The sequence below is a fragment of the Elephantulus edwardii genome, unplaced genomic scaffold (assembly GCF_000299155.1).
Source record: "Elephantulus edwardii isolate Elephantulus edwardi_28Jun2011 unplaced genomic scaffold, EleEdw1.0 scaffold00205, whole genome shotgun sequence".
Classification (NCBI taxonomy): domain Eukaryota; kingdom Metazoa; phylum Chordata; class Mammalia; order Macroscelidea; family Macroscelididae; genus Elephantulus; species Elephantulus edwardii.
This window is the reverse complement of record NW_006399955.1, coordinates 5,543,591-5,556,748: the sequence shown is the minus strand read 5'-3', so window position 1 is coordinate 5,556,748 and position 13,158 is coordinate 5,543,591. Positions and strand designations below refer to the sequence as shown.

At 38.3% G+C, this 13,158-nt stretch overlaps 1 protein-coding gene across 1 annotated transcript in view; it reads left to right on the top strand.

Annotated features, from left to right (window-relative positions):
- Nucleotides 1-13,158, top strand: part of LOC102855284 (cytosolic phospholipase A2-like) — a 167,359-nt gene that overhangs the window by 104,285 nt on the left and 49,916 nt on the right. Inside the window, exons 9-11 of the mRNA XM_006897197.1 lie at nt 666-780; nt 10,433-10,570; nt 10,658-10,750. Of these exons, the coding sequence (XP_006897259.1) occupies nt 666-780; nt 10,433-10,570; nt 10,658-10,750 (346 nt within the window). The remainder of the gene's footprint in view (nt 1-665; nt 781-10,432; nt 10,571-10,657; nt 10,751-13,158) is intronic.

Sequence of the window (13,158 nt, the reverse complement as noted above, 5' to 3'; positions counted from 1 at the left end):
TCCATCACAACCCATTCAATGGGAATATTTTAGATGAGGAAGTCAGTAATGGGAACATTTGGAGAGTAGAAAACTAGAGTCTGGTGGCATAATCTGTAAAGAGTTGTGTTGCTAACCCAAAATCCACACTTTTCTGGCAGGTCAAATCCATTAGAAGTCATGAGAGGGAAATAAGGACAATTTCCTCCCATGATGTTTACAGCCTTAGCAACCCAATGGAATGTCAGTTGTGAGTTGGTTGTGACTTGATGGCAATAAGTTGTGAGGAAGAATGCAGAAAACCTAGAGATAAAACAGAAGCATATCACAGAATACAAGCCCACTTGACACCTTCCTGCATTGTGACATTTATGCTTGCAGATAAATAAAGGAGATAGTCTCTTAAGGAGTCAATTTTGAGCCTAAATTACCTCTGGACACAGGAGTTTTTAAGTCTTTCCCCAGGCAAATGTAGAGAGAGTCATTGCTTTTAGAAGGAAAAGAATCAATTCCATAGAGCCTACTATTTGTTCTTTACTCAGACATAGAAATTTCCATGGAAGTAATTTTCTATGTAAATTTTATTATAAAATTATTTTAGCAAACTCACACTGAGAATAGTGTCTTAAAGAGATTTCTACTTGCATCTGTTTGTCTTTTTAAAAACTTTTTTTTTCTGTGTACAGAGAATGACCACTACGTTAAGTAGTTTGAAAGAAAAAATCTGTCCTGCAAAATGTCCCTTTCCTCTCTTCACCTGTCTCCATGTCAAACCTGATGTTTCAGAGTTAATGTTTGCAGGTATGTAATTCCATCTTCCAGAACATTTTTAGAACCTTTTGTAATTGCTCATAATTTTCATTAGAGGGAAATTTATGCAAATTTTGATGCTTACTTTAGTACATTTTCTGTAATTTAAGAGTAGTTAGAAATAACATTTTTTTATTATCAAATTTTATTAGTTTTAATGAACATTTACAGGGATTTTGGGTTTTCATTCCTTCATTGCTGCACCATTCTCTCTACCCTCCTCCCCAGTTTGTTCTTCTTCCCCGCCATCCGAATGTCTGTTTTAATTGTCCAATTGCCACAGTGCTTGTCAAAGTCAGTTCTGATTAATCTCCTTTGTTGGTGCGTCCTTTGCCATTCCCTATCACTCCTCCCTGAGAGAGATTTCACCCTGATTCATAAGGAAAAGGGGATGGAGTATTCTCTTAGCTACTTCCTGCTGAAAAGGGACGCTGTGGGTTTCAGGGTGAAGATCTTCTCTCACCACTCTAAAGGGTCCCTTTGGCAGTAGGAAACACATAGACCATTATGGAGATTGATTTTGGAATTTAGATGCACTCTTATTGATTGTGCTTGGCCGTACATGTTCATATCTTTGAAGATGCATCATGGGGGCGTTGCAACCTAGAAGACACAAATTTGACTAACAAGTTATAAGTACATGAGTCAAAAATTATGGAAAAGTAAAAGAAAGGATTCTTTCATTGTTTCACAAGCCCTCCCCCAGGTCCCCTCCACCATGTAGCCCTCGCTCTAGACTCCTGTGATGACAGAAATACCCAGTCATATATCTCTCCTAAACAGTTTTCTCCCTCCTCTGCTTCAGTGCAGCATACATTACTGAACCCATCTCACTCAGTCTCTCCCCAACCCCAAGGATAGTCCCATTCTACAACAGTGGCACCATGCAATATTTGTCCCTTTGTGACTGGGATATTTCACTCAGCATAATGTTCTCCAGAGTCAACCATTTTGAATAATATTGCATGAGTTCCTTGTTTTTGAATGCAGCATAGTGTTCCATTGTGTGAATATACTACAGCTTCTCTAGCCATTCGTTTGTTGATGGGCACTTAGGTTGTTTCCAACTCCTTGCTATTGTGAACAAAGCTGCAATAAACATGGGAGTGCATATATCTGCTTGGATGTCAGCTATGGTCTCTTCAGGGTATATTCCCAGTAGTGGAATTACTGGGTCAAATGGTATCTCTATTTGCAACTTTTTGAGAAAGCGCCATACTGCTTTCCACAGGGGTTGCACCATTTTACACTCCCACCAACAGTGAATCAGGGTTCCAGTTTCTCCACAACCTCGCCAGCATTTGTTGCTTGCTGTTCTGTTAAATTTTGCTATTTTGACTGGGGTGAGATGATATCTTATAGTTGTTTTAATTTGCATCTCTCTTAGGGCTAGGGATTTTGAGCATTTCTTCATGTGCTTGTTAGCCATCTGAATGTCGTCTTCAGTGAAGTGCCTGTTCATGTCAGAGATTGTGAGAATGGTTTAGGATAAGACAAGGCTCTGATCTGTTGTTCTGTTTGGCATTTTAAATGTTTGGGATCACCCTAGATTGGCTTCATGTATTAACATAAGATCATTTTTATTCCTTGGTGAAAAGAGACAATTTTATCATTGATTCATTGTCTTTGGACCTGACTATGCTTGATTTGACTGTCTGACTGAGATACACTTCCTGAGAAAGACATTATAAACTGCTCATTTTTAAGCTTCTGCAATAGGGCAGTATAAATGGTATCTTTCAACAAAATCTTATGAAACTCTCAAACACTTTGCGTGCCTTGTACTCAGATAAGACATTCAAAGATGCATGCCATGATAGTTGCAGTATCCTAATTAAAATGAAAATCAATGATGTCAAGTCATTTCCACCATTTTGCTGTTTTGCTGTTCTGTAGGGGCTTCATGGGGCAAAGCTGTTAATCTAAACTACAAACTGGCTCAATTTTTCTCCTGGGCAATGGGTTCCATCCACTCTGTCAGGAAAATAATGCTTAACCCACTGTGCCACCAGAGATTCTTCAGAAAGACAATGGCGTGTGGAGGGGAAAATTATTCTTGCTCTGGGAAAAAATAATTCCCCAACTTTTAAAAGTTAAAGGAGTAGGAGATAAAACAATGTTACATGCTCCTGGAGTTAATTCTCCTTTGAACTGTGATGTGTTCAAGTGTCTGGAATAAGAAGCAAGCCCTCACTCATCTCACCACTGCTGATTGGTAATTTCCTGGTGATAATGCTGGTTTGCTAAATGTATTTAAGCATCAGTAAAAGTAAACAACAATGTAACTATTCAATCCAGGAAGAGACTGGAAATTTAACAACAGCAGCAAAAGAGAAAAATCAAGATTTTGTTTCTCACTGTATCAGCAACAACACACTGATAATGTCAGTGAAAAAGAGAAAAATGACACCAATTTAGGAAATCTAAAACAGGCTACCTTCACCACTCATCTGCAACTCCAATCCTATTTGCAAGCTTCCGAGCTGAGAATATTTTCACTAATAATAAAGCATATCTCTCCATAAAAAAAAAAAAAGTCATTTCCACATAGAGTGAATCCTCTATACCAGAGAAGACTGCCCATCTGCCCATCTTTATCCTAAAGAGTGTAAGGTAGATTAGAACTACTGACCTTTTAGTTAGCACTCTAATGCTTTATGTGCTTTGCCACCAGGGTATACATACACACTCCCCACCCCCACCCCACCCCGGATCAGCTGGCAGATTCTAACTTTGAGCCTTTAGACTGCAGAGCAGTTTCTTACCCCTGGGCCATCAGAGCTCCCATAAATTTGGCTATGTGAATCCAGTCATAGACTCCATGTTGGAGAAAGGCTTGGAAAAGTAGAGATTCAGTGACCCTCAAAGAGATGAATTGACCCAATGATGGCTGTCACTATTATTACTTACTCAAAAAGAACCATCACTTTTACTCTCAAGACTAGTTTACTGTCACTTTAAATCACAAGATCACAGCTCCAAAATGTTTTGTCTTGTTTTCACAGGAGCCGCTTATTTACTTCTTCACATCAAATCCCTTATCACCTCCCTCTGGCAAACATACAGGCTTTTCACTTCTCTCCAGTCCTTACTCTCCTTAGTTTCAGAACCTTATTAGCAGAACCACAATGATACCATGCTTCTAATTCTGTTCCTTTCCATATGACTCACCAATACATTTTTTTTAAACTACCATTTAAATTATCATTTTACCTTGTCAAAAATAATTGAATAGATTGCATCTTTTTAATATTAAATAAAATTTCTGACTGTAATACAAATATTTCCATAATGTTGTTGTTATTGTTATGTGCCGTCGAGTCGCTTGTAACTCATAGCGACCCTATGTACAACAGCCCTAAACTCTGCTCTGTCCTGTGCCAATTGCACTGTCTCCAACACTCATATTCCGATTACCCCGGTCACTGAATCAATCCACCTCATAGAGGGCCTTCCTCTCCTGCGCTCTCCCTCCACCCTCCCAAACATGATGTCCTTCTCCAAGGACCGGTCTCTCCTCAAAACATGTCCAAAGTATGTTAGATAGAGCCTCAGTATCCTTGCCTCCAAGGACCCCTTTCCAGCACAAATCTGTTTGTTTCCCTAGCAGTCCGTGGTATTCTCAATACCCTTCTCCAGCACCACAGCTCAAAGGCATCAATTCTCCTTCTATCTCCTTGGTCATTGTCCAACTCTCTGATGTATAACAAGTGATTGCGAAGACCATGGCCTGTACCAGACACACCTTAGTCTCCAGAGAGACACCATTGCTCTTCAGTACTTTGGAGAGGTCCCTAACAGCAGACTTTCCCATGGCAGTGCGCCTTTTAATTTCCTGGCTGCTGGTGCCAAGACTGTTGACTGTGGAGCCAAGCAAACTAAAGCTGTAAACAATCTCAATCTCTTCACCATCCATCCTGATGCTGCCAAATTGGTCCAGTGGTGAGAAGAAAAAAATTCCCAAATATACCACCTATTATTCACCTGCATAGACAAGATTCTGAGGCTATTTTTTATTTTCAACATAATAATGGCAATAAGTTATCGAATTCTTTCTGACTCACAGCAATTCCATGAGAGATTTCAAACTTGCACACAGCAGGAAGTTGGAAAGGAACTGATGGAGGTTCAGGAGAGGTGCATGAGTCAGAGCAGTAGAAATAATCATCCAACCAGCTGTACTGAATCCTTCAACAAGGACCAGAGGGCATACCTTAACTCTTAAGAATGTCTGTAATTAGTCTGCACCTTAGTATTAATAAAGGAAGCATAACTGGAAAACAGGAATTAGGAAGTTTTTATGTTTCAGCCACCAGGATATAGTATAAAATCCAAAGGCAGGAAATTACTTGTAGTCAGATTTTAAAAAAAAACAAAAACAAAAAAAACACAACCAACTGATTCTTATAAAATTGATTCCACCCACCCACCCAGTCTTACAAAAAGTGTCTGCCATATACCATGCCAGGGAGATGAGATGAACTGGATTATGAATTTTTTTTTATTTGACATATTGTTTTTACAAAAATGTCCGATAGAAATTTTCTTAACAGTTTTGGACCCAATGCTGTTGAGGCATTAGTAGCTCTGTATCAATTATATTGTTTAACAATATGTGCTACTAGGAAACATTGGTGGCCTAATGGTAAGAATTTGCTTTGTCAGTCCTAAATTATGTGGTTCAAATCCATGAGCTGCTCTGTAGAAGAAAGATGGCCAGTCTCCTCCCATGTGATTTACTGCCTCTGAAAACTCATTTTTCAAAGGGTCAGTTATGAGTTGGTTCTAACTCAAGAGTATACAACAATAATAATGTAGGCTATTATTTAGGTCTGATCGTGTAGTCCGTAGGGATCTACTGGCTTAAGGGTGGCATTTCTCTGGCAGTTTGAATCTCTCAGAGGCTCCACAAAATAAAGATGGATCATCTTCTCTCATACGATTTACAGCCTCTGAAAACTCACTGGAGGGTCAGCTGTGAGTTGGTTCTACCTCGATGGTGATGAATTTTGATATTTCTGTTGAAAAGTATACATGACATTTTATTCATCTGTTTACAGTGATTTAAATTTAATTACAGTGGTGTCTTATGGACACTGTGATTCCATAACTCCCTTCTTAAAATTAGAATATTTTGATCTTCCACTAAATAAATGATACACACAGGCTCTTGTTTCTTTTCAAAAAATTTCTTCAGCAACTGGGTTCTGGAGTATTAGTTTTTAGGCTTTGAAGTTCTTCGCTTTAAAATTCACTTTGCATAATACTCCAGTGAGATCTAATACTCAAACAGTAATATTTCTTTAGTAGAATATATCCAGACTCACACTGATTAGGATGTATAAAGCAAAGAAAGAAAACATGCCATTTCAAAACTGATTTTTCTAGTAAATTGGTTTAGTTCAGATTATTTCCACAACTTGGTAGGTGATGCAAGTAGACTTTTGAAGGATTTTCTATTTATTTACTTAATTTTGCATATTTTATATTGTTGGATTAGGGATTGTTGTTAGGTGCTGTCAAGTCAAGTATAACTCATAGTGACACAAAATAATAGATCTCAACTCTGTCCTGTTCTTATCATTTCTCTGTCTTCCTTATCAGTTCTGACTTACTTGAGTTCATTACGGCAGTCACTGAGATATGTTATAATTTCAGAAAGATAAATATAGATAAAATACACTTATAGAATGTTATGGTTTAGGTGAAGGCAGGTGATGGTGTTACTTTGAAAAGGATGGTTAAGAAACACCTTGATTGAATATAGAGAAGGAAGAAATCTCATAATGGCAAAAGGGTATTAGGCACTGAGGTTAAGAATGAGCTTGGCCTGTTTGAGGAATAGCAACAGGACCTGTGTGGCTGAAATGAAATAAGCAAGATAAAACCTTACAGGAGATTGATTAGAATCTGTAATCAGACAGGCAGCAGGGACCAGGTTACCATGGAACCTCATAAGACATATTTTGAATTTTCAGCGTAATGGGGAGCCACTGGAAAAGTTACAGTTGATATTGGTGAGCTCTAATTTTTATTTTCAAGATTTTATTTTGGCTGTACACTAGCAAAAACTCTGTAGGGCAAGAGACTATACAACTGGGTAAATGGTGTGGAATCAAGCAGCTAACACAAAAGTACATGGTTTGAATCCACCAGCTCTTTCAAGGGAGAATGATGGGCAGTCATACTCCTGTGCAATTTAACTGCTGGGGGCTAACTAAGCTGGTTGGGTCTTACTCAGTGACACACAACACACTGTAGAGCTTTTTCACTCTGTTGTTGTTGTTGTGTGCCATTGAGTCAGAACCTACTCTTAGCTGACTCTTCAGGGGGTTTTCAGAAGCAGTTAATCACACAAGAGGAGATTGCCCATCCTTCTGTGGAACAGCTGGTGGATTTAAACCTTGTGCCTTTGGTATTGCAGCACAGCTTCTTACCATTATTGTTGTTGTTGAGTACCATCTAGTTGGAACTGACCTATAGCTGACTCTCCAGCAGGTTTCCAGAGACAGTTAATCACACCAGCGGAGAATTTCCATCCTTCTTTTATAGAGCTGTTGATAGATTTGAACCATGTGCCTTCCTGACTGCAGTGCACCATCTTACCACTAGGCCACTGAGCTCCCTCTTACTACTAGGCCACCGAATTCAAAGGCATATGGTTCTGATCCTAGACCTGCTTAGAAAGAGAAAGATGGTCATTCTCCTCTCCTGAAATTTACAGCAGTCAGGAAATTAAAAGGCACATTGCCATGGGAAAGTCTGCTGTTAGGGACCTCTCCAAAGTACTGAAGAGCAATGGTGTCTCTCTGGAGGCTAAGGTGCGTCTGATACAGGCCATGGTCTTCACAATCACTTGTTATGCATCGGAGAGTTGGACAATGACCAAGGAGGATAGAAGGAGAATTGATGCCTTTGAGCTGTGGTGCTGGAGAAGAGTATTGAGAATACCATGGACTGCTAGGAAAACAAACAGATTTGTCCTGGAAAGGGTTAAACTGGGTGGCTCCTTGGAGGCAAGGATTTTGAGGCTCCGTCTAACATACTTTGGACATGTTGTGAGGAGAGACCGGTCCTTATAGAGGGACATCATGCTTGGGAGAGTGGAGGGACAGTGCAGGAGAGGAAGGCCCTCTATGAGGTGGATTGATTCAGTGACTGGGGTAATTGGAATGTGTGTGTCGGAGACAATGAGATTGGCACAGGACAGAACAGAGTTTAGTGCTGTTGTACATAGGGTCGCTATGAGTCGCAAGCGACTCGATGGCACAAAACAACAACAACAACAATAACTCACTGGTGAGTCATCTAGAGTTCACTTCCAAATCAGTAGCACATAACAACAGCAACAGTGGTGGCCTCCACTGTTTCCCACCACATTGCTGGAGATCCCAAAGGCGAAGACATAAGACATATTGATGCATTTGGAATGTGGTGGTGGAGAAGAGTACCAAATATTCATAAACAGAAGAAAAAAAACAAACAGGTCTTGGAGAAAGTGCAGCCAGAATGCTGCTTGGAGACAAAGATGACAAACAAAACTTCATCTCACATACTTTTGTATGTATTGCTAGGAGAGAATGTTTCTTGGAGAGAGATATCAAGCTTGGAAAGGTGGAGGGTCGCAGAAGGAGAGGAAGACCCTCTAATGAGATGGATTGACACCGTAACTGCAGCAATGAGTTCAAGTGTGTCAAGGATGGTGAGGATGGCACAGGATAGGACCAGGTTCAGATCTGTTGTTCATAGGATTTCTATGAGAAATAACTTGACTTAATGGCACCTAGCAACAACAGATCGTACAGTGGTAAAGTAATTGTCTGCTACCAGGAAAGTAAGTGGTTTGAACCCACCATGGGGGAAATATGTGATTGCTTACGTAAGATTTAAAGTCTTGGGAACCCTAGGGGGCTATTCTACTCTGTTTGATACTATATTTTGACTTGGAATTAAAGATAAAATGGGTCAGGTTTAACATGAGCTTATTTGGGGCTGGATTTTGGTTTTGATCTTTTGTTTTGTTTTTATTGTGGAGATCTAGGGTAGAGCATACAGTAGCTTGTAGTGTGGACATGGCAGATGAAAGGTTGAGTTAGCAGGATCATTGTTAAAATGTATGATGATAAAACTTATCTGTTATTCACTCACTCACTCACTCACTCACTCGTTCACTCTCACTCGTTCACTCACTTGTTCCCGCCGTTCACTCACTGTAGTTGAGATCATTCTGATTCATAGCGATTCTCCTTCAGGTTTCCACTCTAAATTACAGTCTGTGCCCATCTCTCTTCTTAGGAGTACCTGGTGGATTCAAATTGCCAGTGACATAGCCTTCTGGGTAGTAGCAAAACACCCTATGAACTATAGTATGGGAGCTCCCTGATAGAACCTACAGGACTTGATTTTTCAGATCAAATGTGAGGAAAAAAACATAATAAGAATATTGTTATATGTGTATGTAGGTTGTCATTGAGTTGATTTTGACAGTGTCCTTATGTATGAGGTCAGAAAACTTTCTTCCTTGTTCTAACGTCATCACTCTTGTATGTTTGAGTTCATTCTAAGGAAATTCTTCCTCAATCACATCCCGAGTGCCTTTTGCCCTAAGATGTCCATGTTCTATATCAAATGAGCTATCAAATAATATTTTGTAAGGGTACATCATGATAAAATTTTGGAAGCAGTTTGTCAATATTTTCTTTCTACTTTGTTTTAATCTGGAGGCATCATTGATCATTTTCAAGTTACTCGTCATAGCAGATCTTGCTGGTGTTTGAAATGTGGTGGAAGAGCATCTTGGAACGCAAAGCCATTGAAATAGGGCCAACTGACAAATAGGTGGTGGAACAATAAATAAAGCCTTTTTTCCCTGAGCAAAAATTATAGTGTTATAATTTGTTGAGAGTAAGACTGGGGAAATTATAAGTGAGAGAAGAAGGATTCAGAAGCCATCAAACAAAAAACTGGATAAATTATATTTACTGCATTGAACCCGATGAGGGAGAGAATTGTTTAACAGCAATATATTTTAGGGCATTATGATTATCATAAGAGTCCGGAATGAGTGTTGCAGAGTGGAGTATACTCGGGGTGGGGGTGGGAATGGGGGTGTGCGGGCGAATTGTGTACCAATGAAGGAGTTTTTCTTTTGCTTTTCAAGGAGAGGAGCGAACTGGGAGTGGGGGTGGGGTGGGCAGGGAGAAAAGTGCAGCAATGAATGAATGGAAGTCCAAAATCTCTGTAGATGTTCATTGAATTTAATAAAAAAGTTTGGTGTGTTTTTGTTTTTTTTTTAAAAAAAGGAACTGTAGTTGCACAGGGACTGTAGTACTAGGCTTCTAACGAAAAAGATCAGTTGTTCAAATTCAAGAGCCCTCAATGGGAAACAAAAGGACTTTCATTTGGATTTTGAAATGTGAAATACTGTCTTTTTTGAAAACTAGAGAATTCTTTTATGTTGCCCCATTTTGGGTATGAGCTTTCTTTTTCACCAGCTGCTGTATAGGTAGTTGGCTAATGTTTTTCTCTTAACATTTTAATTAAATGAATGAAACCAATACAATTTTATTGGAGTTATCTCTTTGTATATATCTGTGTGACACTGTCAAATTAATCAATTTTCTTGTGTTTGAAATATTTTCAGATTGGCTTGAATTTAGTCCCTATGAGATTGGTATGGCTAAATATGGTACGTTTATGGCCCCTGAGTTATTTGGAAGCAAATTTTTTATGGGGTCAGTCGTGAAAAAATGTGAAGAAAATCCTTTACATTTCCTAATGGGTAAGTAGGTGGTCATAATCTGTCACTGTGTTGATTTGTTTAAGTCATAGTAACTCTGAGTTACATTCCGTTTTTGTTTTATTTTAGGTGTCTGGGGCAGTGCCTTTTCTATATTGTTCAACAGAGTCTTGGGATTTTCTAATTCATATAATACAGGTTCCACAATGGAAGAAGAATTAGGTACAGTAAAAATGTTTTAACAATGAATTTAATTTGAATATATGTGTGTATATATATATATAGACATAGATGACATAGATATACATATACATAGATATAAAGAGAGAAAGAAATTAAATTATCATAAAGATTGTAATTATTCAAAAGTTAATACTTTGAATTAACCTAAATATTTTGTCAAAATTATATATAAATTGTTTAACTATTAGTCTGACAGTGAGAAAATTAAATTCATAAAAACCGTAGTCTGTAAGAATAGTTTCCACAATGAAAGAATCTTTTCTTTTACTTTTCCAAGAGGGTAGTGTTCTGGGGTGGGGAGCCTTGGGAGGGGACAAATCTACAACAATGAATGAATGGAAATCCAAAGCCTTTGAATCAATCCAGTTCAAAAGTGGTTTGACTTTGATTTCTCCCTTTTAAAGAAAAGCCTTCAAATAAATTGAACCATAGTCAGGCAATTCTAACTTAAAATGTTTAACTTTCTTCACGAATTTGAATGTGAAAAATGTATGCTTTTGAATAGATGGAGTTGTACATTGTATTAGAGAAAAGGAATACACAGTTTAGAACATCTGACAATTCAAACACACAGAGAGGAATCAATAAAACTTAATGTTACAGGAGGTCTCACTGCCAACCAAAGGCAGGCTATTTGATTCCACCAGCTGCTCAGTGGGAGAAAATTGGGTAATCTCCTCCCATGAGATTTACAGCCTCTGAAAATCTACCAGAGGGCCAACTATGAGTCAGGTCCAACTGACAGGACATGGCAACAACAATTTACAAAGGAGGAAATTCTGGTGACATAGTTCATAAGGAATTGCCTTGTTAACCCCAACACCGTTCCTTTTTAGCGGCTCAACCAACCAGCATCTCTTCTTGAGAAAGATGGGCTATCCTCTCCCTGTAATTTACAGCCTCATAAATACAACAGAGGGTTCGCTATGAGTTGATTCCACCTGGATAGCAAAAATGAATGAGATATTTACAAAGAAATAATATTTTATTGAAGCATCTTCTTAAATCAAATTATTAAATATGACTTAAAAGGAAATGCTTAAGGAAGGAATATTTTCTCCTTCCAAAGTACAAATTGACCAGAAACATACCTTATGCATGAGATACATGGCATGAATAATTTCTAATTATCCCCTCTTCCTCTCTACAACCATAAAGCTTGATAATAATGAAAGGACATAAATAATTATATTGTTGAGAATTGTTGAGTTGGGACCAACTCCTAGCTGACCCTCCAGCAGATTTTCAGAGATAGTAAATCACATAAGAGGAGATTGTCCATCATTCTCTCACAGAACATTTGGTGGATTCAAACCGCCTAGCTTTTGGTTTGCAGCCATAATTCCTCACCACTAAGCTACCAGAGTTCCCTATATTAGTGAATAATAAACATTTAAATTAAATTTCCTTTATATAATGATGCCAGGAAAGATATATAGTGGGAGAAGGATGGGCATTCTCCTCCTGTGTAATTAAACTGCCTCTGAAAACCTGCAGGATGGTCAGCTATGGGTCGGATTTCACTCAGCAGTACTCAATAACAAAGATAGGTAAATCTAAGCATATGAAATTTATAACCTCATTCACAAGGTTTAACCCCTGTGTTCTGAATGGGAGCTGGACTAGTGCTCCTGTGAGTCTGAAAACCCGCTGGAGGGGCAGCTAGGACTTGGTTCCGGCTTTACAGCACACAACTATAATAACAGCAATTCTTCATGATAATGTATGCTTTTGTCATTTATGTAAGTATAATAAGTAAGCAAAAGAACTTTGGCGGCATGTTATATGTTGCACTATTAACCAAAAGTCAATGATTTAAATTTATCGGCTACTCCCCAGAAGAAAGATGGACAGTCTTTTCCATTAAAGAGTAAAGAGTCAATATGATATAGAAACCACTTGAGAAGAGTGGTGTAAGGAGAGCAAATGTTAAAACAGTTTTTCTCTGAGTTAAAAGTCTTGAACTACTGCCTCATTACTGTATTAAAAATGATCATGATGCAGAGATATTAAATGAAAGGATTTATTTTCGGCAATTAATCTGTGTGCATGAAGGGGCTTGATTCTAGAAGCAAAGTTGCTTTAATTAGGCAGGTTACAAATTGGTAAAAAAAAAATAACCTTTTAATTAAAGATTTGTTTGTTGTAAGTCTCAACTGATTTGATAACAGTCAATTCTTAAAGAATAGGCTATATATGCAGACATAGGTATGTGTTGTGCATGTGTGTATAGGCTAATAGGATATAGGTGTGCAGAAATAAGCCTTGACTTTTCTACAGATGGTTATAAGCAGAGTAATCTGTGTAGGCCATTATTTAGGTTTCCAAGTTTTCCCAAGTATTACTTGGAGAAAGTAAAATATCTGATATTATTTGGGAAAGATAAG